The sequence below is a fragment of the Cylas formicarius genome, unplaced genomic scaffold, assembly GCF_029955315.1.
Source record: "Cylas formicarius isolate icCylForm1 unplaced genomic scaffold, icCylForm1.1 PGA_scaffold_10__41_contigs__length_53128322, whole genome shotgun sequence".
Classification (NCBI taxonomy): Eukaryota; Metazoa; Arthropoda; class Insecta; order Coleoptera; family Brentidae; genus Cylas; species Cylas formicarius.
The window spans coordinates 32,755,732-32,783,626 of record NW_026844214.1 but is presented as its reverse complement, the minus strand read 5'-3'; the positions used below and the strand labels follow the sequence as shown (position 1 = coordinate 32,783,626).

Genomic DNA, 27,895 nt, shown 5'->3' with positions numbered 1-27,895 from the left:
GCGGCCATGTTGGCTGTTGGAAGCCGCAAGGCCTTATCGGTCGAACGTCAAAAAATTCAAATTAGAGCTGCCATTGGTTAAAAACGAAATTTCAAATCTCGCGCATGCGCATTTTGAACGGACCTCAAAATTTTGTTACATAGCTGCTTCACGAGTTCCTGTATTATTAGCATAGGCAGGGCCTCTAGTACCTATATGGGATATCCCTATAAAAATTGCTGGTTCTAACCTAAAGATTCTGTCACTCGATCATGTATAATTTTCTCTGTACGTCTCGTCTCATCTGTTGGCGGGTCCGCTCTTACAAACCACCTCCCCCTCAGCTGAACCAGAACATTCGGGATTTTCGACACTTTGCTACCATCTTAACAGGTTTAGGATCAATCGAATGTTTTTGGAAATATTACCGACGGCTTCTAAGGAAACATATAGTACGCAACACGTTTGGTAAACTTTTTAAGTCACTCGTTTTAAGCACTCGCTCCGCTCGTACCAAATAAACTCATTAGGTTAATCATTAATATTTTAACTTGGCACAACAATTTAAGGTATTCAGAGTCGCAATTCTTGATAAAATTAGGGTGAAACGGACGGCTGTACTTAAGCTTTACCTTACACAAGTCACCAAAATCGAAGTATCAGTTATAAGGGAGGCACTTACTTTACAAAGTGATTTATTTCTTTTTTGGTTAATGTCTCAAATTGCCAACATCGTATAGGTCCCTTTTTTTACAGATACAATTTTAACTTAAGTTTTTCCAAACCAATTTCCATGAAATTATTCATAATTCTCTGCAGGTTCCAGGTTTTTCTCGTTTTGTGCACACATTATAATACAAGCCAACACTTCAAATTTTGAATTTGATTAATGTGTTGAATCTTTGAAAATGGTTTCTTAAATATAAAATGCTATTGGTTTCACCTCAGTAATTACCCAAAATCAAAATAACCAACACTAACAAACAATGATCACCAAGTGAGAGAATGGTGTTTTCAAGATTTATCCGTATCCAGATTACTTTAGGTATATGGTGTGGTGGGTAAGATTTTTTATAAATAAAAGAAAAACTTAACATATTTATTATATTAAATAAAAATTTTCAAAACAAAGTATAAACAACCATTAAATAGCTCTGCATGATATATTTAAAAAAAGAATAACCTTTCCACTATTTTTTCTGTTCAAATTTTTAGTTAAATATACAAGTTATCATCATGTAACTTGTGTAAATGAAATAAACAGTGACTTAACTTTAAATAAACTTACATATATATGTAGACGTAATACAAAAGGGCTTAAGACTAAAGTACTATAATAGAAATCGAATTTAGCGTTTAAAAAATGCCATAAAAATCTATCAAATTATTATGCAGACTGACTAAATTATTGCAACTTTGCAAACGAGATTTTTTTTGGACGAAGTAAACCAGTTCATTAGTTCTGGCTCAACCAGAACAACAAATAAAATACAAAACTTTGTTCTTTTATTTACACTGTCATGGAAATAAACTAAGTTTTAATTTAAAAAAATTACAGTTTTGGTGTAACATCCGTACATATTTATTATATATGTACGATATTAGCTTGGAATGTTAAATTAGCTCATAGCCTGCATGCTGATTATATATTTTCAAACTTTTACATTAACACACCTGTCACAATCATAACTTTTACAAACTGTTTTACGAGATTCAGTGACTATGATTTTAAAGCACCTGTTACTCTCGCACCTGTTACTCTCGAACATTTATGAAATAAATAAATAAAAACTCGACGTGATGCATGTCATAATGAAAATTTTTGGAGCCACGGACATCCAACAAAAGGCATGGATTTCATATACCAACACTTTTGGGGTTCAACAAAAGCCAATATGTACACTTATTCTAACTAAAATAAAACTAGAAATATTACATGGTATAAACATTAAAACTTCAAAGTGAATCATAATGTGTGACTAAAAAACTGTGTGTGTGAGTTCATTACTCACTTGCACTTAAAATAACATAAAATACTTTAATATGAAGGCAGGCAGCTTTTTTGCTCTAATCAAAATGTTTTCAAAGCAAAGCGAAGCCAAATGATATCCACACGTCTCGGGATAGAATAATTTTACGCCTGCAAAGAAGTAAGTACAATTTAATATATTTTTTACTATATTTACTGATAATCAGATTTTTAAAATTTCTATTCTTTATTCTTACCTTCGCAATTACTGTTGTGCAGATTGTTGCTGAATTTCAATTTTTTCCACAGTCATATCAGGGTTCATTGCCGTTGCTTCTTGTATGGCTTCTGCTAAAGCTCTGTCATGATCGATTGGATCGCCATCAGATTGAATTGTAATTTTTTGTTCCACTCTTGTCTCCACCACGCCATCTCTCTCTGTTTTATACTATTAAATAAAGAGTCGATTGTCATTATCTATTTAAACTTCGACCTATGTATATTGTAAAATTTTCTGGAGCGTAATTGCGTAAATATTTTGGGAACTCTTAGTTTCTGAGATAGTAAGTGGAACAAGATCATTTTTAAAGTGTATTTCTAGTTTCCTTGTTCAAATGTTCAAATTTATTTATTGATATTTGAGAAATTACTTTGTTTATTTACCGGAAAGTTGAAAATACATTTTATAAAATCAAATATGCTTCCATTGTATACTAAATTAACTATAACAAATGTTTTACTTACTGTAATCGTCTCAACAGTGCGGGTTTTAGAACTTATGGTTTGCGTACTGACGATTTCACCCGTTTTCGTGTAATTGCCATCGTCGGAGGTAAGTTGCATCTTCCTGGCTTCTGTTGCTACAATTGGGACACCTGCTGTAGAAGTCTTGTATGAAACTCGATCAGGACTGTAAACTATGCTTTCCGTTTTAACAATTCCTCCTGGTATGTCCTCCTAATAATAATAAGGCAATCAACAAAATTGTTAAGAGAATTAATATTGTTAGAATACAATTTTATATATATATATATATATATATATATATATATATATATATATATATATATATATATATATATATATATATATATATATATATATATATATATTATCAAAATGAACATTAGGACACGTATATGTGGCTTGACCTGCGTGCATTAGGATCGTTTATATAACATGCGGATAAAAACTTCAATTTAAAAATCATCAACCACTTTCTAAAATAAAACATTTAAAAAAAGGCTACATGCGCTGCACTAAAATCAATCAATAATAAGTCGTGCTTTTTTCAAAATATAGCAAGAACGTAGTTAAAAATCGTTTACTACCTTTATCCTACTTTTTGTGCATAAGAAATATTCTTCTTTAATTTAATTTCATTTAATAAAACATAATAATCCCGCTCTTCTAGTGGCACTTGCTGTTAGAAAACACTTTTCCGTCGTCTTTAGCGGATAAAAAAATCAGTGCTTTGGAAGAACAAGACAAAAGATAGTCAATACCCTCCAAGGTCATATTACAACATTAACCGACTGAACACGCGTTTTTGTTCATTACTTCAGAACTCCAGGGAATCAGATTCCTGCATAAAAATAATGTTAGAAGGCGTTAAGAGGACTTGAAATGAAATTAAATGAAAAATCAGGAAAGTATCTTTTTTCCAAATCGAGACTAATGATGATTTTTTATTTATTTACCCCATAAGTTTTATTAATAAATTTGTACAATAATTTTTGACCTAAATTGAATTAAAGATTTAATAATTCTTGAAGCTGATACTCACCTTATAAATAGAACTGTTGAAATATGGGTGATTGGGGTCATCGGGAGGATCAATGGGGGTGCCTGAATCGCCTGAACTAGTCGAGCTCACACTATCTCGTCTGCCCAGCTATTAGTCATGCAAGTTAGTTATTGATGTTGGGTTAAAGTAGGAAGATTATTCTATTACTCACACAGTGTTTATGGTTATTGTTTATACGTTTTTTATGGATGGGTTTCACATAAAGCTAGTAAAACCGTATTTAGTTTTTTGTTTATCTAAACTCATGTGATTTTTTTGAGGCGGAATAAAATTGTTAAAGGAAGAAGAGCAAATAAAAATATTAGTTATCTTATTTAGCTAATTCTTCTTGTTACATGTAACATATTGGATTATTTCAATAAAAACTTTTCTAGGTGAGAATCAAGTATAAAGATAAACTATGAAATCTTAGCAGCTCTCGAAAATACCTTATTAGTTACACAGCAATGAGTATAATGGAATATGAACGTAATTAATAAACCAAAAAATATAAAGCTATGTTTTTAAAGGAATAAAATAAAAATAACAGTTAAGCGAACATCAACAACAAAAAAATAACCTGATCGCCGCTGACAACCGTACTGGTTGTTTTAACTTCTTGAGTTACAGTCCTTTGTTCTTGCCTTGTTGCACTACTTGTCAAAGAGTGTGCCACAGTTTTTTCCTCCAGTTGTTGAGTTTTGGCGTTGGTGCCCAAATCTTCATGAGTGGTTGCGGTACGGGTTATTACAGCTCGCGCTGTTACAAACGGGGATTTTCCATCGTCTAATGGGTCGGCGTCAGTCTTTAGGGTGAGGGATAATGGTGATAAAGAAAAAAAATGATTAAAAAAAATAAATGAATGTTCAAAATTACCTTTAACCTAGTATTATAACGTAATTCTTATGGCCCATAAATAGTACCGCCTAGAAATTATAACGCTGTGATCTACAACAGCAACAGATGTCATTTGGAAGTATTCTTGAATTCTATTATTATTAAACGGTGCATTATTTTTTATTTTTGTTTTGTTATGTTATTTTCAAAACAAATGTCCCAGTACCGGTCTTTAAACTAATTTATCAACTTCTCTCCTTCCACTGTTTTCTAGAAAATTTACTGTTCTTAATATAATTAATTCATTACATTTGAAACATAAAGACTGTTCTGAACTAAATGTAATTTTATTAATTGAAACCGGCAACGTGATGTAACCTAAAATTATGTGGCGTCTAATTTCGATCCCTTTACTTATAATAAAAAAAGGGTTTTTTTTTCTTCCTCCATGGTACGAGGGGATATTGTGGATTCAGGCACAAAATGTAGTAGGTAATGTAATGTATGTATATGTAATGTATATGTATATAAAAGTTTTACCTTATTGATTTGCGACGAATAGTTGACTTCGCCAGTTCGTCCATCTTCGATCGTTTCTTCAATATTTCGGACAACGCCGTCTTTATCCTTTGTTACAAATTGTTCGGTTGTTGTCTTGACAACAACCGGGCTCATAGCAGCTACTTCAGTTTTACCTTTTGGTGTACGTATATCAGTAATCCCTTTAAAATTTTCAGATGCATATTCGTTCAGATCATCACCACTAGATTCCCCTGAAGAATCGCCATGTTTCATTCTAACCTTTGAGTCTTTGAGATTTTCAAAGTGACTTGGATCGATTTGGGCATAATTCAATATTAGTTCTCCTGTGACTGGATCCTTTCTTGCTGTCTCTGGATCTATATCGCCAGTTTGAGGGTCTATATGACCCCATTCAGAATGTATTTTTCCTGTAACTGGATCTATTTCGCCCGATAGAGTGAGGACTTGAGTAATTTTTGTACCGGGACTCTTAACTAAAGGATCATCTGGGTCAACTTGTATCACTTTTCCTGTTTTAGGATCCACCATGCTGTATATGTAGACCGTTTGTGTAGTTACATTGACAATTTTACCAGTTTTCTCGTCAAATTGACAATTCTTGGGATCAATCTCTTTAACTTTGCCGGTGGGGTCGTTTTGTGTTATTAAATATATGCGAACTATAATCAGTTTTCCAGTTTTTGGATCAATCTTACCATACTTGGTATAAATCTGGCCAGAGCCCGGATCTATTTCTGATGTCGAATATAGAGGAGCGCCAGTTTCATCAATTTGATTAGTTCTAGTAAATATTTGATTTGTATTCGGGTCAATTTTTGTATTGCTTGAGTCAACTTTAACACTTTTACATACAGTGCCACTTTTTGGATCAATATAGCCATAAACGGCTGTGACATAACCAGTAGTGGAATCAATATTGCCAGTATTATAGACTTCCTCTTTGGTTACCGGATCATTATAGTCAAATACCCAAATCTGATTATTCTTCGTATCAATGCGTACTGTCTTGGGGTCCTTCTTCACGATTTCACCATTCTCGTTGACTTTTGGATCAGAAATAAGAATGCCAATAAGTCTTCCATAAGCAAGATCAACTTTTCCCGTTTTAGGATTAACATACCCTCCTTTAAAAAGAATCTGTCCTGAATACGGATCGACAATCCCTTGTCTCACATCATGGCGACCAGTTGAAGGATCTACAGAGGTTATTGTAGCCTGAACCGGATCGATCTGCCCATATTTACTGTCAATCTTATGCGTTATTGGGTTGTACAAACCCTGTGATACCTCAGGAGTTGCATTTTTGCAATCAATAACATTTTTCTTAGGATCAACTTTACCAATAAGAGTTAAAACCTGTACTTCTGGGTCTACTTCTGCACCGAGTTTGATGACTTGACACAATTCTGCATTAATACTATCAGTTTTTGGATCTCTTACGCCTGTCGGTATAATTATATTACCCTCTGCGTCCAGTTGAATTGGGCGAGAAATTGCTTTGCTTGTCTTGGGATCTACAGTAACAATATTCAAAAGTTTTAAATCAATGGTACCATATTTAGTAACAACTGCTCCAGTAGCGGAAAGCTTTTTTCCTTTAGAGTTTTCCATGTGGCCCCTGTTAAGATCAATATTTCCCGTTTCTGGATCAATTTTTGTGATAACCGAGGTAATTTCAATAACGGGATCGCTTTGTCCTGCAATGCTGATCACTTGACCTAAACTGTTATCAATTTTTCCCGTTTTAGGATCTGTAACTCCAGATGATAATATGATTTGTCCATTTACTTCATTAATTTGCACAGTTCTAACATCAACTTTTCCTGACTTTGGGTCATTTATAATCAGTTTCCCATTCTTTGGATCAATAAGTCCATATTTAGATTCAATCAAACCCGTTTCAGGATTAAGAAGAGCCGTTGATTGTTGGAACTGCCCTTTTTCGGTCTCCATTTTACCAGTTTTTGGATCAATTTTTGTGGTTATAACGGTAATTCTGATAATTCGCTTTCTAGGTATCGGAGCAACATGTGGATCTTGCGCTTGCTTAAGACCAACAACAGAAAACACTTGTCCTAAATTTGAATCTGACTTTCCGGTTATAGGATCGATTATTGCTCCTCCATTTATAATAATTTGACCGGTTACAGGATCAACTTTACCCGGTATTATTTCTTGTTTCCCGGTTGCACTATTGTGTGTAATCAATTTGCCCGCAGTTGGGTCAATTTGGCCATATCTAGTTTCAATATAACCTGTTGTTGGATCTAAAACACCAGTTAAATGTTCCACATTACCATTTTCAATATCCAAAGAACTGTTCTTCGGGTCTTTTTTAGCAGTAATGACCATAATTTTTACAATGCGATGTTTGGCGATAGGATGCAATACACCAGTAACAACTTCCTTAACAGGTGTAGAGAGCGTTTGTTTCGTAGGCGAAATTTTTGTTTCTGATATTTCAATAGCATCATCTGTTTTCTGCAATTCTTTTTGTAAAGGTTGTTGGGGCACCAACGGGTCTACAGTCGGCTCCGTTATATGTACCGAAATAGCTCTTCCCAAATCTTTATCAATCTTACCAGTTTTCTGATTTATACAACAACCTTTAAATATTAATTCACCAGTGCTGGGTTCAATAAACCCAATCTTTGTATCAGTCTTGCCCGTTTTCGGATCTACAGTAGTTAATGTTTCGTCTATAGGGTTCAAATGCCCATATTTTGTGTAAATTTTATTTTTGTCTGGATCATACAAACCAGGAGTTACACTTGGCACGGCGTTCTTGGAGTCAATAATATTCTTTTTATGATCAATTTTGCCTATATAGGTTCTGATTTCTATTTCTGGATCCATTTCGGGACCAACTTGAATTAACTGGATAAGGCAAGGATCAGTTTTACCACTCTTGGGATCAACAATTTCAGAATTTATAATAATATTGTCATCTCTATCAACTTGAACGGGTCGTTCGTGGAACTGACCAGATCTTGGATCACGTGTAAAAATTTTCATCAACTTCAAATTGATTGTGCCATGTTTGGTAACAATCTCACCAGTTTCTGGAATGATTTTTCCGTTTGAAATTTCAGATCGCTCATTTTCTCTAACCTTACTGTCCTTTTTACGGGTAGTAGTTGTAATGACCACAGCAGGATGCTGTGGATCAACTATATTAACTATCTGAGATAAGTTGGGGTCAATTTTACCAGTTTTTTGATCCATTACGTTGTCGTTCATAAATATTTGACCAGTATTTTCATCGATTCTTATCGGGGTAACAGTTGCTTTACCGGACTTGTCCTTATGTATTACCTTGTGATTGTGGGGATCAATCTTTCCATATTTTGATTCAATAATACCGCTGACTGGATCAACTGTAGCTGTAAGTTTTTCAACATTTCCTTTTTCAGTATCAATTCTACCAGTTTTTGGATCTTTTTTGCTTGTAATAACCAAAATCTTAATAATTCGTTTTTTCGGGATTGGATGCGATGGCAAAGAATACTTAATTCGAGTTTTTTCAGGGGCAGAATAATCTCCTACAATAGTTATAACTTGGCCCAAAGTAGAATCTCTTTTGCCCGTTTTTGGATTAATTACTGGTCTACTTTCCAAAATAATTTGACCAGAAGATGGGTCTATTGAACCTTGAACAACTTCTTGTTTTCCAGTCGCTGGGTCTGTTATAGTAACTATCCCCTTTGAGGGATCAATTAGTCCATATTTTGAATCAATTTCTCCGGTTGGGTGTAAAATACCAGCTGACTGATCAACACTTCCATTTTCAAGATCTAAATGGCCACTTTTTAGATCTCTTTTCGCTGTCACTACTAACAATTTTACCACCTTATTCTTTTGTTTTGGAATTGTTAAAGGCAGTTCGTCACGTGAAACAGGCTTCTCTTTGCTTTTCCTGGCCGTTTCAGTTATTGTTGGATCAACTGGAGCTCCTCTTACATTAATTTTAATATTGCGTCCAAACGAACTATCAAATTTGTTACTTTTAGGGTTAACTAAACCTCTAAAAAGTACTCCTCCCAAGGTTGGATCTCGCTGACCCTCTTTTATTTCAGTTTTGCCTGTTTTTGGATCCATAATACTTAGCGTCTCATTAATAGGATCAAATACGCCGTATTTGGTGTACAATTTATTTGTGTTTGGATCATACAGACCCACAGATTTTTCGGGTTGTGATAAAGATTTTGGGTCTAGACCTCGTTTATCTAGTTTACCAGACAAAGATGTAACCACAATTTCGGGATCTACTTCTGAGCCAATTTGCAAAATCTGACTTAAATTATTATCTCGAATGTTTGTTTTGGGGTCAATTACCCCTGATAGTACAATAATATTATCATTAGAATCAAACTGTACTGGATGCTCCTCAACTTCGGCAGTTTTAGGATCTTTTATAAAAATTCGTTTTTTCTTAAGATCAACTGTGCCATATTTTGTCAACATCACTCCACTCATTGGATCAATTTTACCATTGGTTGTCTCTTTATGAGCTTGAGTAGGATCTAACTGACCAGTTTGTAGATTACGTTTGGCCGTTACTGCTGTTACAGGAATAATTGTATCTCCATTTGCATCAATTTTTATAAGTTGACCTAATGTATCATCTACTTTGTTTAATTTTGGATCAATAACACCTTCAATAATAAAGTGCTCCAAGTTGGGATCGAATGTAACCGGACGTACATCAATTTTACCAGATTTAGTATCCTTATGTGTAATGTTACCTTTAACTGGATCGATGGTACCATATTTAGTGCTAATGCACCCAGACGCAGGATCTAAAATAGCATCCAGAGTCTCACTAACACTTTGCTCTACTTCGATTCGTTTAGATTTCATATCCTTGTTTCCAGTTACTACAACAATTTTTATTAAACGTTTCTTAGGTTTAGTATGTAATGGGGTTGACGTTTTTTTGTCTGGTTCGCATATTGCAATAATCTGACTTAAAGCTGAGGACCTTTTACCACTCTTTGGGTCAATAACAGAGCCAGACGTTATTACTATTTGTTTAGTAATTGGGTCGATATAACCTTGTACTACTTCTTTCTGGCCATTTGTGGGATCTGTGATGATCACAGTGCCATTCGATGGATCAATAAGACCGTATTTGCAATCAATAAGGCCGGTATCAATATTCTGCTGACCTAAGGTTGCTTCTGCTGTAGCATTATCAGTATCAAGACGTCCACACTTTGGATCTCTTGGACCAGTAATGACAAACAGTTGAATAGGCCGCTTTGTACCGGCAATTGCGAAACCCCCAGGGCTTGCACCTATAGACTTAGGTTTTAGCGGATCCCGTTTATATTGTTCTCCAGCTAAGAATGCTGCAGTGTCAGCTTTGGGATCTTTAAAACCTGGACTTGCACTTTTGGTTAACTTCTCAACATCTCCTGGAGCATAATTGAATGCTGTCGCAGTTGCTTTCTTAGTTGGCGGGGATTGTTGAGTTTCAGGCTCACTAGTGGGGCTGGATGGCAATTTTTGATTTTCATAACTGAAACCTTGTGTATATGGTTTTCGGGGAGTCACTTGCTCTTCTGGAGTCTCATAATCATACTCTTTGACATAACCAGGTAACGGAGGAGCATTTAGTGGACTTTTTTCTGTCTTGTCCTTGGCAGCTTTTTCCCTTTTAGCAAACAGGCCTGCAGGACTCTAGTGTTTGAAAAAGAAAGCAAATAATCATGCTTAAATTTCATGCACTACATTTATTGGTTGTTTACGCTAATTACACTGGTACATTTATGTACGTCGTTCTATATCAAACAATATCTATATAAAATAGAAATTACTTCAATAAATAGCATTCATACAATTTTATACTAGTAAATTAAAAAACAAGTAAATAAAATTATCTTAAAAAGGTTCATGCTACAAGTTTACAGTCGAACTCAGCGATTTAAACTACAATTACCAAATAAATAGGGAATCTCAAACCAATTACTTAATTTTAAAAAAGTTTAAATTTTTTTTTATAACTTTCACGGTTGTTATTCACTTGACTGATTGAATTTAAGTTGAAACCAACCTTGTATACGTCTGAGCAGAGCAGGTTTTTTTTTCTGCAAGCGGTAAAATATTTGAAACTACTCACCTTTGCTTTTTTCTCTTTTGGAATCTTGTTACTTTCGTTTGAGGTATTTAACTCAGTGCCATCGCTTCCATTTTGTTCAATATTATTGCTCTTGTTTTCTTTATCCTTGTCATCTTTATCTTTTCGTTTACTAAATAGCCCACCAGAAGGCAATACAGCTATTCCCCCAATAGGTTTCTGCCGAGAAAGAATATAACTTAAATTTTTTAAAATCAATTAAAAAGAACGCCTAACAAAACCAACAAACTGAAGCGGAGAAAAGCCAAACAATAAAGTAAAAATTCCCAAGATTTAAAAACAGTTAATGAAACACATAGTTCTTGATTTTTTTTTCTTTCAAATATTTTTGTATTCGGCTATATTAAATTGTAATGTAGAATGGATTTCTCGAATACCGAACGTGACAAATAACTATGTCAAACTAATGTTATGGACATCATGCGCTTCTTTTAGAAATATATTTTAACTAAATTTTTAGTAACAGAGTAAATTATAAAAATACCTCGAATATCTCCCAAACAAAACACAATGAAAAGGTCAAATTTGATAACGGCAATCCAATGACGTAGTGTTTTAGCCGCTTAGAGAGAAATTTATAGACATTCTAAGCATAAATATATTTGATATTGATTGGTTTTAATTTTCTCTTGAACAGAAACAAGGGCAACTTTCTTCTTACTCTAAACCGCAAAAAAGTAGAAAATCAAAATTAGATTATTACTACAAATAAAGTTTCTGAAAAACCGGTTTCTTAAAGGAACAGCTTTTTATATTTTCCGCCGCATTTGATTTGTTTATTTATTCATTCATATAATACTGTGCAAGATATACCTATAATTTAAGAAAAATGAAAACCCATAAGAACCTCAAAAAACCAAAAATATTATTAGTTCAGAAACTACCAAATAGCTTAAAAAGCTCATTTACACTTTTAATTATAATAGGTCTCAACCAAGCAAAAAAGAACAGCGATATTAACTTAAAAAGACAGACAGAATGCTATAATATGAGCAACACCTTTTCAATCTTTTCTGCGTCATAATCTCCTTCGGTTGAACTTACAGTGCCGCTGGATTTCATTGAAGTGGAGCTTGGCTGCCTAGTATGCTATATGGGTAAAAAAATGATAATGAAGATGAATACAGGAGCAATGTAGATCTTATTAACATCGTCATTCTTATATTTCCAAAAACGGGGAACAAGAAAAAAAACACTCTAAGGAGACATGTTAAATGTTTCCTAGACATATTTAATAGAAATTATTACACACAAAAAATTCAGTCAAAGAACTGATTCGTGCAGCTTTATTTATAACATTACAAATGTTAGTTAACAGTTCGCTAGTGTATCTGTATTTTTTTGTTCACATGTCGAGGTTACTCAACCATAACCTCAATTACAATCTCCATGTAAAAAACAATACAAAAAATTATCCTCATCGCTGATATTATCAACAAGAAATGAAATTGTGAAAATTTCGATTAAGGTAGAAAAAAAATATTTTCAATGTTTTAATTGCACCATATACCAACTCGTTTCTGTAATTTTGGCTGCGAACTTTTAGTTGCTAGTTTCACACCGGTAAAACTTAACACCCCATCTCGGTTATGTATTGTGTTGGCACTTGATAACAATACAAAATAGAAAAAATCTCGGAATAATTGCTTTTTTTAATTAAGTGATATTTCGAAAATTTCGCTATCATCTAAAATACAACCCTACTGTTTTTTAGGGTTTTTTTACCTGATAGTTAACTAGAGTGCCAAAAACTGACAAAAACCATGTAGAAATTATGCAACATTACCTTTTCTTTCTTATCTTTAACTGCTTTGACTTTTGGAGGAGTTTGGTTGTCAATATCGGGGATATGATCTGGTGGATAGGGCATTGTATGACGTTTATTTGCTTCATTGTAATCATCCTCCGGTTTTAAACCGCCGAGTGCTGAAAAGTTGAATTTGACAACTGATGAACGAAACAAAGCGACGCATTCAGTCCAAAAGAAGAGCACACATAAACACTTACGCACGTCGCTTTTCTTTTTAAGAACTTACGGTCCATGCTTCTAGAAGTCAGCCGTTTACCAGTAAGTGACCTTTCAAATTGGGGTGCTGGCCTGTCTATAGGAGTTTTCCTCGTTTCATAGTGAGTACGACCAGAATATCTAAAATATTTTATAAACCAAATATAAAATACTCTATATTATTTGAAAGATTCACCTAAATTTGGAGCCTAAGCGAGGAAAAAGCGAATATTTTTGATTAATTTCTGGTGACATCAGTCTGAAGAAAGTATGGTGCTCAACGCAAGTCTTCCATAACTTCTTGGCAGCCCTATGATTGGCTAATTTGAATCCAATGGTTGACTCAAATTGCTCAAACTCGCCGGGACGAATTTTGATATAGAAATTATGTTGTTTGTAACTTATTTTTAAAATTTTGGGCCAAGCAAAACGATTGATTCTTAATCTATCTCTATATACCAGGAGCCCAGATGCACATACTCCTAAAATAATTCCATAATTTGGAATACAAAACTTTCACATGTTTTTTCACTTATATGTATTTTTATATACTAATTAGAAAATAGTATCAATGCGAAAGATTGTAAAAATATCTCTTGTATTTCAAATTTGTATGATTTTTTTTTAATAAATTTCAAAGAATGATAGATGCAATGTTACATATATGAGTATACTTAAGAATTTGAAAAATCTATAAAAAAAATATAAATATATAGGATGACCCGTTGAAATAATCAACCTGTCAAAAATGACATTTATAAAAAAAAAATTGACCAAAAAAAAAAACATAAAACTTTCGAATTTACCCCTTCTTTTCTATTATTAGTGTGTACTCTGTTGGTAAGGTGTAAAAATATACTAAAGAAAACAATACTTTAAGACGTACCCAACATAATGTCTACTCCTTCTGAATCTTTTGCAGGATGTAAGTCAACACCATACATGGCCAATTTTTTTGCGTTTTCTAGATAGTGTAGTTCCGCCTCCGCAGGATTTTGTCCCCTATTTATTAAAAAATAAAGTTACAGAAATATTACCACATTTTTTATTTTGTGGTATTTAAATAAAACGCCATAGTCGCTACCATTTTAATATTTAATAGATATCTTGTTTTTGAATAAAATGTTCTGTTTTTAGCATAATTCCTACTTTTTACCTATGAGTTTTGTGCAGCTCACAAACTTTGTCTTCTAAATCCTGATTTTGGCTTGGAGCAATTTTAAATTCTTTTAAATAGTTGCGGCCCATTGTGTCTGGATCATAATCCCCAAGTTCAGATTGGGCTAAGTAAGATCCTAAAAGGGCATGTGTGACAAATGAACACGGCAAGCGACCACTGAGTATGTCGTTCCTAATTTGAAGACACAAGTGGTATCGGGTTATATCCTCTTGAAGTTGCGCTGGATCCGGAGGATAAAATTTAATTTCAAAATTAAATCTCCATGGTTCGTCTGAAAATTAATAGGACAAAATCATATTGCTTTCAAATTAAAAGAAAAAAATAAAAGTCTTAGATGAGGCAAATGGTGATACATAAAAAGTTATATATAAAAACAGTAGAAAAAGGTTTTATATATAATCATAAACTAGGTGGTTTGAAAAGCACTTTCGAGATTGGCTACTTACAAGTTTCACGTTTGTTGGATGTTAATTGCATTTCAGGGTTATTTATCGCCAAAATTTATAAAACCATTTATTTTATTTTAAAAAGTTCAATTTCTAGACGAATTTCTGACCTCCTCCTTTTAATAGATGAAACTACTTACTTGCTTAAAATATTTCTCATAAAAAATAAGAAATTCAAATAATAACACTTACTTTTCATAAACTTAGCTATCCTCTTATCAAGTTCCAGCCAGTTTCGAGGATCGTGTCTGTCTGCATATGTTAAGCCAAAGTAGTCTCTCTCAATCAAATTTATAGCTTCACATACCCTGTCCAACAAATCCTTGCCTTTTGCTTTTCGCTAAAAAAAAATAGAAAATTTGAAAACATTAAAAGTTGTAAACTTTTGAACAGGTTAGTGTGTTAACACAAAAAAGTCACTCCATTGTATCATCGAATGGGTAAATTGTGATGAAAACTTGTCGAGATCCCCTTCCCTGATGAAAGCACTTTTCCTTTACTGAATCCTCGCAGGAAGAATTTTTGAAACATTTGAGAATTCAGTCTTTATAAACTTTTCTGTTCGGTTAGGTACTTACATCAATGCTGACTGATAGTGTAGAACCATCGAGCATGATGATTTCAGCATGTGCATTTCCGGTCATTTTAATCGACGTGGATGACTTTTTGGCCGGGGACGAATCGTTATCTACCGCCATTTTACTCTCTTCGGGTATATTAGCCTATCCTAAAATAAACGTTCAAAAGAAATCCCATTTTAAATATACAACATTTTATTCAATGTAATAATTTTTGGTTTTAGTTCGGTATGTACTGTGTGTCCCATTTTTGATGGTTTTACGTTTACGTTTTACTTATTAATAAAGCTAGCGTGTTGCGGCTTTCATGGGCCAAGACTACCTTCTCATGAAATGACAGGTGGCGCGAACAGAAATGTCATAACTAATTTACAGAACTTATGACAAGGAGTTAGTTACCTGTCAAAATAAACTTTTTTAAAGCCAATATTAAATGCGCATTGATAAAATATACCCCTATTATATCCAATTTCTCCTAATTGACACATTTTGGTTTAACACGAGCCATAGCAAAAGGAAGAGGAGGCAGAAATTAAAATATATATACAGGGTGTCCAATATAACGTAACCCTATACCTTATATCAGAATATAAAGGGTGTACGAAAAAATCTTAAATACAAAAGTCTGAAAAGTTTGAAAGTTTTATTTTACTATACTTTCGCATATATAGGACACTCAGTGTTGCCTGGGTAAACACAACTTTATTGTTCTTTAATGAAACATCCTGTATATTATTACATTTTTGGATTCTACTCAAGTTTCTAGGAAAATTTCATATATAAAATGTTCTATACAAATGTCTAATGGTTTTTGACAAATTTAAGTTTTTATCTCATTTGTCATGTCATTTGCAGGCAATAAGAAAAATACTAATTTTTCCTAAAAGGAAATACTTATTTTTTAATTTGGGTTTAATACCTTGTTGACAAGAAGCTACTTTAATAGAATTTTTATAATATTTTGATAACTAGGGGTAAAGGTGTTCCAAAAGTAAGATTAAATATTAAATTAAGAAAAAATCCAAAAATCTTTTTTTTTTTTTAATGGAAACCACCAAATTTCATAATTTCATCTTATTTACCAACATAAAAAAAGGTAAGTTTGTATAAGGTTTGTGTATGCTGAAAATGTTTAGTTTTCGAAAGATTGACAAATTAATATTCTTATATGACGATTTTGCTGAGGGTTTTAAGTTTTGACAGTGAATATAATAATAATATTCAGAATTCGATTATGGCGCTGTCGAGTGGGCAGCATGTACAGTTACTCCGGGCATTTTTTAAGTTTTTTTTTTCATTAGTTTTTGTTCAAGATAATATTCAGGATCCTGGCGAACACTATTATAACAAAATTACTAGACAAACTCTTGCGTGTGTTAAGTTGACATGAATACGAGAGGTGCAAAACTTCCAAAAACTGATCTCATTTTGGATATCAATTCACGTGTTAACAAGATGGAGGAGATTTTGCAGTGCGGCTTGGAAGAGTTAAAAAATCTACTACTAGTGCTTTGCAGGATTTAAATAACATTTTAAATAAGATGAATGTCTTTGAAAACAGTGTAAAACAGGATCTTGCTGGTCTAAAAAGTGAGATCGAAAAAACTAATTCACAAATAGAAATTCCAAGGGAAGATTTATTTAATCGTAAAATACGCACCATGGCGTACGGACACTATTATTAACATGGTAGCTACTAGAAACAAGGCATTGTCTAAATTAAAAAAGAGTAAACGCCCGAGTGACTGGCAGATCTATAGAACTCTGAGAAATACTGTAACTGCGGCGATAAAAAGAGAAAAGAAAGTGTATTACAATAGTTTTTTTCTATAATAATGCCAATCCAAAGAATGTATCGGCAGGTATGAGGACTATGGGACTATTAAAGAGGGAAAATAGTGATTTACCTGCAAATATATGTAATATTAAGGATATAAACGGTCACTTTATAAAGTCTGTTCCCGATTTACCCCCTGGTAAGGATTTAATTTCATATTATTCAAATAGAGAAAATAGTTCAATCCCACGTACTTTTTCTTTTACCCCTGTAATTGAAACTGATGTATTGCGGATAATTAAGGCTATTAAGACTAAGGCAGTAGGTTGCAATGGTATTAATATTTCTACAATCAATTTATGTATTCCCCATATTTTGCCTCATATCACACATGTTTGGCTTAGAGTTCTTTGTAAAAGAACCTACCAGGAAGTCTAAATCAGTAGATTCCTGTTTGGACAATGTAATTTCCAATTTTCCTAGTGACCGGTTAAGTGTCCTAGTCTGTGACCCCGTTTTGTCAGATCATTTGGGACAATTAATAAAAGTTAATTCGTCAGTGCTTTGTCGTAATCATGATAAAATTAAAAGAAGGTTAATAAGTAATAAACGTATAACTGCGTTCGGCAACAGTCTGGAGCACATTGAGTGGTCCAAACTTGTCAGTAACGAACAAAGTGGCGTTGAGTTTTGTTCTATGTTTATTGAACAACTTAGGGGAGCTGTCGACAGTTTCTTTCCCATTGTTAACTCTACCATCCATTGCTCGCCAATTAAATGGTTCAATGAAAACCTTAAACAAATGCGCCAGCATCTTTTATGCCTTAAAAAAAAATACCATAGTTCAAAAAGTAACCAAGACTTTCATGCTTACAAGCGGTTCCACAAAGAATATCGTCACACTATAAAGGTGGAGAAAAAGAAGACTTATGATGACATAATTCTGAGTTCAAATGATAAATCTAAAACGACATGGAATATTGTTAATTCGGAGAGACGGTCTAAGCACAGTAACTCTATTCAATCATCTATTACTCCGTTGGAGTTCAACAGATTTTTTGCTTCTGTGTCAGCGGAGATAACGAAAACCATCACACCTTCAGTAGTAGATGCTATGACCTACATCTCCAGATCATCTAGACCCAATTTCTCGTTTTTTATGTCGGCAGTTGTGGAGAGTGATGTTAGGGAAGCGATTTTAAAACTAAAAAACTCTCGTTGTCTTGACTATTATGGTCTAAATGCCAATATTATTAAGCAATCAATATCTTCACTTCTGAAACCTATTACGTTACTAATAAACAATAGCATTGAAGAGGGATGTTTTCCGGATGAATTAAAAGTGACAAAAATTCTTCCACTCCATAAAAAAGGGGATACTAATATCTTAGATAATTTTAGACCAATAGCAATCGTTCCTATCATTGGAAAAATTTTTGAGTCGATAATAAAAGATAAACTTATTGCTTACTTTGAGGGAAGGAAATTGTTAACAGATTCCCAATTTGGTTTTCGGTCAGGTAGGTCCACCATCCGTGCCTTATACACAGTGATTGAGCATGTGATTGATGGGTTTGAGGAGGGCCTGTCGACTTCGGTAACGATGTGCGACCTCACCAAGGCATTCGACTGCGTGGATACTAATATACTTCTGTCTAAACTTGAGTACTACGGAATTCGTGAAAATACCTTAGCCCTTTTAAAATCTTATTTGACCGGAAGAAAGCAATATGTTGTCTGGAATAATCGGGAATCCACTCTGTTGGACATTACTAATGGAGTGCCTCAGGGTTCCATCCTTGGTCCACTTTTGTTTATAATATATGTCAATGATGTAGTATTTGCAACAAATGCTGCTCGCAGTATACTCTATGCGGATGACACATCATTGATTGAATCGGAGAAAGATCTAACTAATTTAAATAAAAAGGCTGTCACTACACTCTCTATGATTGAGCACTGGTTCTCTGCTAATAAACTTAAATTAAATTCCGATAAAACAAAGACTCTAATTTTCAATACCAATCGAAGAAGTAAAAAATCTGAACCGGTCAAACTCCTTGGTGTTTACCTAGATGCGTTTTTAACGTGGTCGCCTCATATAGACTACCTGTGCGGTAAATTGTCATCTCAGGTTTTTGTTCTGAGACAACTGCGAGGTTCGATCTCGCAAAGCACTCTCCGTATAGTTTATTTTGCACTGTTTCATAGTATCTTATCTTATGGTCTACTACTGTGGGGGAACGCGACGGAGGCCGAGAGAGCCTTTAGATTGCAGAAGTCTGCGGTTCGGGTTCTTGGGGGTGTTCCGCCGTCCAGCCACTGCCGCCCAATATTCAAAGAATTGAAAATACTTACGTTACCATGTATGTTTATTCTCCAAACTTTAGTTGAAATCCACTCAAATTTGTCTGTTTTTCCGACTCATGGTGGATATCACAGTTACATGACGCGAACAGCTGACAATATCAAAACATTAAGATCGAGGTTGTGTACTACACAAAAAAATAAACTTAATCTAGAATTGTATAATATTTTTGCAAACACTATTTTTCGGTCCAAAAATATTGATATTAAACGACTTTCCATCAAAAAATTCAAACAATTATCAAAAAAGTTTTTTGAAGAGCATTGTTTCTATTCCATAAACGAATTTGTTACTTATCGGGCACAGTAGATCTAAATTATTTTAAGTTATTTTATAAATTGTTATTCTTTTGCTGACTTTAAAAATACGTTTTGTATTTGTAAATGGTCAATAAACGATATATATATATATATAAACTATTGCTTAAAATATTCAATTTTCCCGGCTCAGTGGAAAAGGCACTCGTCATACCGTTACAAAAAATTGCAAATCCAACAACCTTAGATAACATTCGCCCTACCAGTATTTTACCAACCTTTTCAAAAATCTTGGAAAAGGTTATATGTGAGCAGATGCAGTTTCACTTAGATAATAACAAGAAATATCCCCGTTACTCAATCAGGATATAAAGCTGGACAAAGTTGTACTACAGCTCTACTAGATATAACCGATGATATAATTAGGGCTACAGATGAAGGCAAGCTGACACTACTAACCCTTTTAGACTATTCGAAACCGTTTGATACTGAATCATCCAATTTTTATTTCAATGTTAAATTTTATTGGTTTGTTAGAAAACGCAATTAATCTTTTTGCTTCATACCTACAACACCGATCTCAAGCGGTAACATATAATGGTGTAACTTCTTCATTCTTAAATGTTAAGGTATACATCAGGGATCTATTTTAGGACCGCCTTTCTTTATTGTATATGGCTCTCGCTTTACAAAATTTCTGTTGTCAAGTTGTCATCAGACGATACACAACTTTACCTTTCTTTTTTTCCCGGTGAAGCTAAGCAAGCCGTTGCAGCGCTAAACTATGACTTGAATATAGTTTATGAGATGTCCACTAAGCATTGTTTTGGCCGAAAGGGTGACAGGGAGAGATTTTTATTGGATTGCCATGCTGTGGAGATTAATAATAAAAAAAAGTTTTGTGATTCGGAACTTAGGAATGATAAAGGACAAGGATTTGAGATTTTCAGAGCATATTTCTAAATGTTTACAAAAGGCATATTTAATGTTAAAATTTATATATCAAAATCGTGAATTTTTAAGCAGAAAACATTTTGTTTTGTCTCAACTAAGTTTCGGGGATGCAGTATATGGCTCTTGTTTAAACTATTTTGATAAATGCTGATTTCAAAAGCTTCAAAACTCATATCTCAGGTTGATTTTTAGGTTCCGAAAGTTCGACAGAATTCATCACATACTTCAAAGAGTTAATTGGTTAAATATGAAAAGTAGAATATTTCGTCATTCTGCCGTTCTATATTCAAAAATACTAAGTAGAAAGTTTCCTCCATACCTTTTCAATAAAATAAGCTATCGCTGTGACGTAAATAATCTTAATTTATAATTGGCTTACTCCGCCAATGTATGCAACTGAAATTTTTAAACGCTCCTTTTCATATAATATTGTTTCATGTTTAAATAATTTGCCAAAACCTAAAACGCTTCAAAACTAACCTTTTTCTGAGACTACTGGATGAGCAAATTAAGGAAATTTCTAGGTAACTGTGTGCGCTACATGTAATGAAATATTGCCTTAATAATTTTTACTTTGTGTTTGATTTTCGCGGGAACACCAATCATTTTTTTTTTGTTTAAGTTACAACTTATAAAATAGAAATTCACGTACACTTATTTTCTCTCTTTTATCGGGTTAGATAGAACAGTATACTAATCTTTAGTAGACTGAATCTCGCCTTTTAGTCAAAATGTTATCTTGTTATTGTTATATTGTACATAATTCAATTAAAGATCTTGTTCAGTTTTTATGTACTTATGAATGTGAGCCAATAGTGGCAACGCCGCACGACACCACGAAAAAGGGGAAGAGTGAAAAACCGCGCGCACAGTGGCGAATAAACTGTTAGAGAATTAGGTCGCAAAACGGGGGGATTGACCACATGTAATTTTTATTTAAACTGGTAGTGTAGAAGTCTATCTCTGTTCCTTTTGAAAATTAGTAAAAGCATGAGAAGTTCGCGTGGGTGTTATTTCAACATCAAGCAAGTGAGAAAACCCCAACAGATCTTTATTATTATTATTATTAATATTATCAATATAAAGTCAAGAAGGCCATGATAAACAAAAAACCCGAGAATGTAAAATGTTTTTATTTTATTAATGTCAAAAATATGGGTCCATAGACTGCTGAAGAGCGCTTATAGTTGTATGAGTACTTTATTCGCAATAATAAAAGTCCAGCTTTCGCTCTTCGGGAACACCAGCAGTTATATCCAGCAAGCAGATTGCCCACTCAACAGATTTTTAGTAGAATAGTGCGTGACCTACAAAATCGTTCAGTCATAAAAAACACTGAGAACTGCCCTTAGTGAAGAAAAACAATTAGATATTCTGCTGTATTTTCAGGAGAGCGAAGAAAAGGCAAGCCTCGCGTGACATTCGAGAAGTAAGTCGAAGTAGCATTCAAATCTCTTTAAAAGTAAATAATTATTTTCCATTTAAAATCCTCCCTGTTATGTTATTAACAGCTGGGGATAAGCACGGCCTTAAAAATTCAAAATAGCTATGACCTTTCATTTCATGAAAGGGTCGCGAAAGCCGCAATACTCTAGCTTTACTAATAAGGGAGATTTAGATTAGATTAATTAGTTATTAGTTACATAATTTTTACATGATTCACTGGATCCTACTTAAAAGGCCCTATCTAGACCAGTTTTCACCTTTCCGATAAATTAAGGTATAACGGAACTACAAAGGATGTTTAAGAATGCAAAATTTTCAAAATCGCTCTGTATCTAAAAATCAAAGATAGCTATGACCACCTTTCATTTAATGAAGGGGTCACGGACGCCGCAAAATGCTAGCTTTACTAATACGGGAGAAATGTTCGATTAGCACTAGGGGGTTTATTTATCCTTTACTGGGATTTATCGGAAAAAATTGAGTAAGTGAGCAAATATGTTGCTATTACTTATGAGTATTTCATTTTTTGAGACTTAGATAAAATTTCATCAGTTTGTAGTTAGTTCTTGAAAATGTTACTAATTAAAACAAAATTGTAGATAAATAAGAAATGTTAGCAGTAACGAATTCGATTTGCACTAGGCGGTTTATTTATCCTTTACTGTGATTTACTGGACAAAATTGATTAAGTAAGCAAATATTTTGCTATTACTTATGAGTACTTCATTTTTAACACTTAGATAAATTTGTATCAGTTTGTGGTTAGTTATTGAAAAGGTTACTAATTTAAATGCATTCTGTTAAATCACAGCCCACAACTAGAGTTATGTACCGAGGTGGCAATCTAAAAACGATCTATCATAGATATAGTTATTGCTCGCGCATTGTGGGTTTCATTATTGCTCTGCCAGAGCAAACAAAAATTTACAAAACATATCCTAAAGATTTATTTAAAAAATTGACGGCGTTGGCGTATTACTTTGGTCCAGCATGGTTTAAGAGTATTCGGGTTTCTGATGTCACAGATCATTTTGAAAAATTTAGATTCCCTAATTTTGAAGTTATCGCCGGCTTAGGAAATTCCTGGAAAAAGGTAGCTGAGAATCATGTATTATTGGGTTGGGATGCGTAGTTATCGCGGCAGTTGCAGGAAACTTTTTTTTGAGTTTGAGAGTTTTTTCTACTGTTACAAGTCAGTGACACGGCAACAGGCACCCTCTAGAGAATACATTCAATAATAATTAAGACACACTGCCATTTACTTAGATTAGAGTTTGATAATATTCATTAAAGAGAAAATTAATAGCCGTGTCAAGATACATAAATTAAAACAGGTTTTTTGGCGTATATTTAAATTAGCGGCGTGCACATTCATCTGACGCCACGGCTTCTGACGTGTTGTGTGGCTGTTGCACGTCTGGCTGTACTGTGAAATGCTTGACATCATAAGGCATCACAACAAACCTCAAAACAAGGCTATTTACAAATCTTCTAGATCCCTCTCGCATGGGTTGTTTATAAATAAAACTCGCTGACGCTCGCATTCTATTCTGAACCCGCGTATAAACTGTTTGAGAGAGGCAGAGCTACAAGAGGGACATGAACATTGTCTCCGATTTCCATATTGGTGGCGGTTAAGATTGTTTGGTTGTTTAGAAATTTCTATGGATTCTCGGATTTGATTACATTGATTAACTGATGAATTGATCGATTAAATTTTAATTTGATTGAATGAGATTTGATGTCATGTTTCATTATTGTTTTCGGCAACTACCTATGATTTTCTTTATCGTAGCCGTATATTATTCGTTCTCTTTCTCTGGTTAATTTTGACAGCTATTTCTAAACTCCCTATTCCTGAAACTCAAAACATTATTTCAGATATATTGAAATCCGGAAGTCTGAAATTAAACCTTCTCATCCGAATTGAAAAATGCTTTATGAACAAGTATCAGGAACAGGTAGGTACAAGTATCAGGATGATTGGCCAGTCAGCCAGTTCGTTTTATCAACCATCGATGCAGGAGCAATGCAGAATATTTGTAAATAGTATTTCATTAACCTGTGAAAGTTTCCTTTTAAAAAAAATTCTTCAGAAAATTTTAATTACATATTACGCAACAAGTTTGATAAACGCCATATTGGTTCATTTGGAACGAACGGAGCGAATGCTTAATAAATGAGTGACTGTTGTGACATGTTGACATACTGAACACCTTGACCGTCGGAATTGACAAAGCAAAGCTAATAAGTCTGAAAACATCCGATAACTCCCAAACCCGTGAGTAATACAGCGGAAATATCCTCGCAGCCGTAGGTAACAGAACTGATGTCTTAAAGCGACACTGTGAGCCAGCTCGATAGGTGTAACATTGGGTATTTTAAAGAAGGAAGTTGAAAAGGTTTTTTTTTTTAAATTTAGATGGCAAACAGGGAACTAAAGATACACTTTTTAACCCGAGGCGAAAGTTTATAGAGAATATGTCGCAAAAACTTTGGGAGTATATTTACAAAAAAAATGTAACGACTTACGTTTGAGTATATTAAAAAATATAATATATCAAAATATTGTTCGGTGGCAGTGGTGACACATTATTGAATAGTTACTTTTTATCTTTCTTATTCCTTTTTCAACATTATTTTTATTTTTATCTTAGGGGACAATGAAGAAAAATAATTAGTATAAAAAACATTTTTATCAAATAACTTTTATCAAAATTCGTTTCAAAATCATTATTTTTAGGAAAACATAAAAATGTTACTTTTCACATTTATGTTGGTTTGATTAAACGCACAAGTGAAGGACTTAAATCGTTCAATAAAATACTTTTTAAATGTTGCGGACTTTAATACCGACACTCAATATTATTAGACGATTCGATCAAAATACTTTAGTACCCAATTCTTGAAATAAGTATTTAGGAAATGATCTTTTAATTTGCAAATTTCACAATCATTTCCTACTGCATTAGTCAACCGCTTATATTGCATATTTCAATAATATAAATATTTATATTCGATATTTTTAATATTTCGAACACCGCTCTAAATAGTATTTAGCAGAATTGTTGTAAATAAAATGTACTCAAAAATTTATAGATTATAAATGTAATAGCAACATAAATATTGTTTAAAATTTTGCGACAAAATAAATTGTTAACCATATATACAAGCTAGGTGGTATAACTCGTAATTTAATATTTTATAATATTCGCATACAAAAAACCAAAACTTGTTGCGACTGCTTGATAAGATATCCACCGTAAGCGACTCGATGGGCGTTAAGATAAATACAAAAAAGACAAAGGTTGTGTTCAGATATTTGGGCAGTTGGATCAGTGAAGAGCTAAATCCCAATGTAGAAATAAGAGCACAATACATAAATTTGTCAAATGCTACGTGCACTCTACACTTCCTTATGGTGTTGAGTTATAGACATTGAAAGTACGTACAATCAATAAGCTGGAAGCATTTGAGATGTGGCTATAATCGCAGAATGTTAAGGATACCATGGACTGATCACGTTTCAAATTTGGAAGTTCTACATCGAATGAACAAGGAACGGGAGCGATAGGATAAACAAAAGAAAAACAGTATATCTCGGTCATCTTATGAGATATAATAAATACAATTTCCTTCAACTCATAATTGAAGGTAAGATAGAGGGAAAGCGCGGTACCGGGCGTCGACATTGCTCTTGGCTGAAGAATATCAGAGACTCACACACATTACTAAGAAAAGCGCAAAAGAGTAGGCCACTGACAGCAGAATGGAAACATGATTTTTGTAGATTTTCATTCCTTTACCACACATATCGAAAATAAACTTTTCTTAATTATTTCATTTTTTAATAGAAAAAAAAAGGCTTGTGTATTTTTTTTACGTTTGCGTTAATTCCAACTTAGCCTACTTCTTCCTAATTTTTGGTAAAAGAAATAAAATTCTCTATTGCAATCGTTTCTACATGCCCGCACTATGGAGCGATAATCACTTTCATTCAATGAAAATGAAAAACAAAACAACTAGGCGATACAGACCCGTGACCCCCAAAATTTCGGGCCAGTCTGAAAAAGTTAATAGTGACAGTGTTGACACTTAACAAAAGCGCAAAAGACCACTGGAAATCGATGAGCTTTTAAAATATACAGATTGGGTCTCGCGCCTCTACCGGGTATACGGTTGAACTAACATTATACAAGAAAATTCAGTTTACTATGATCCTAGCGTCCTTCTGAAAATTTTAATTTAGACTACTCAGACCATGTATGCACAGTTTCTATAGCGTTTCATCCGAGCGTCCATATATGCAGAAGAGTTTGCGAGGTTATTCGACCCTTTTGATCAAAAGGTTCTGGCCTGCCGGTAAACTTGGCTCCTAAATTTTTGCGAACCGTATCTTCAGACATATAAATGTAAACGATTTACAATTTATATTCTCAAGTTTTTTTATTAGTTTTGGGTTTGATGCTCCTGCTAGACAAATGACGGGAACAAAATTAACCGACGTACCAGACCCTAGTGTTTTGATCTGCTTAGAGAAAAAACTCACAAACCAAAAAAACTGCAATTTGTCAGTCCAGAAATGGAACTTTGCAGTTCGTTAACAGTTCATCATTTGATCTAATGAAGCTATTCTGAAATACTTCCAATGAATAAAGGATTGAATACTTACAAACGGCTACGTTTGTTTACTGTCAGTAGCGCCACAGTTGGAGGTCAACGGCCCATGCGTTGGCATTTTATTTTAATTCACTTGGCTCCTTAAAAAGTTTGCCGATATAATTTACTGCATTTTTTACTAGTGTCACTAACCAGAAACCATCAAAAGCTATGGTGTAAAAAGATGTGTTATATTTTGGTCTTATTAAATATTCTAACCGATCTTAGCAACAATTCTATTTTTTTTAATATTTATTGCAATATGTGCTGGAAGATATCTATTTTGTTGCCAAAACTTTAAATTAGTATAATAAAAATTAACTAATTTCAAATAAGCTGAAAATACCACAGATTACTTCAATTGAAAAACTGAAAAATTGAATTCCGTTCTCTTAACAGCATTCGCCTAACATATCCAGGAAAGGCCAATAAGATACCTCATATTTGAACAACGCTTGTAATAGCTTTGTTACAACCCGTCACGAGAACTGTTTAATTTCCAGTCAAGTTTTACAAGCCTTTGATGTGTCAAAAAATGTTTGGGCAACTGAAAATTACCGATTTGGCGTGGTTCCCTGTCGTGCTGTAACAATCTTAATATAGAATATAAAAACAACAGCAGCAGCACCCTGAAAAGCAACCGTAAAGTAATATGAAGGACGTAAACAACAATAATTTCCAGATTTTTCGCCCACAAATTTTCTGAACTGTCACTCTGCAGTCGTATTAAAGAAAATTAATTAATCGGGAAAATATAAGGAACGTATTGGGTTATTAGAAAAGTTATTCTCCGATAATGGCGCTGCTAGCAGTAAACAAACATGGTCTCGTGAACCTTTGGCCAGTTCATTCTATGGTTCGCCCAACCATATAGCGTTTTTACACCTTTTTATGGTTTTCACTTCGGATGAGTTTAAGAAACGACTGCTGTAAAGTGGAAGCGACCATTCTTTTCAGCACGTGTACCACAAG

General features: G+C 33.7%; 1 protein-coding gene across 5 annotated transcripts in view; it reads right to left on the bottom strand.

The window, feature by feature from the left end:
- Positions 1-1,094: 1,094 nt before the first annotated feature.
- Positions 1,095-27,895, bottom strand: part of LOC132708413 (protein 4.1 homolog) — a 32,406-nt gene continuing 5,605 nt past the window's right edge. For 3 of the 5 annotated variants that reach the window (XM_060680743.1, XM_060680742.1, XM_060680741.1), the window contains 15 exons: positions 15,463-15,611; positions 15,077-15,224; positions 14,415-14,709; positions 14,145-14,260; positions 13,455-13,740; positions 13,290-13,399; positions 13,040-13,179; positions 12,253-12,342; positions 11,236-11,412; positions 5,112-10,796; positions 4,315-4,539; positions 3,735-3,842; positions 2,693-2,905; positions 2,206-2,396; positions 1,095-2,119 (listed from right to left, as the gene is read on the bottom strand). In XM_060680743.1, coding sequence (XP_060536726.1) covers positions 2,214-2,396; positions 2,693-2,905; positions 3,735-3,842; positions 4,315-4,539; positions 5,112-10,796; positions 11,236-11,412; positions 12,253-12,342; positions 13,040-13,179; positions 13,290-13,399; positions 13,455-13,740; positions 14,145-14,260; positions 14,415-14,709; positions 15,077-15,224; positions 15,463-15,582 — 7,896 coding nt within the window. In that variant the 5' untranslated portion in view covers positions 15,583-15,611 and the 3' untranslated portion in view covers positions 1,095-2,119; positions 2,206-2,213. The remainder of the gene's footprint in view (positions 2,120-2,205; positions 2,397-2,692; positions 2,906-3,734; positions 3,843-4,314; positions 4,540-5,111; positions 10,797-11,235; positions 11,413-12,252; positions 12,343-13,039; positions 13,180-13,289; positions 13,400-13,454; positions 13,741-14,144; positions 14,261-14,414; positions 14,710-15,076; positions 15,225-15,462; positions 15,612-27,895) is intronic. The other 2 variants (XM_060680745.1, XM_060680744.1) reach the window with 2 other exon arrangements.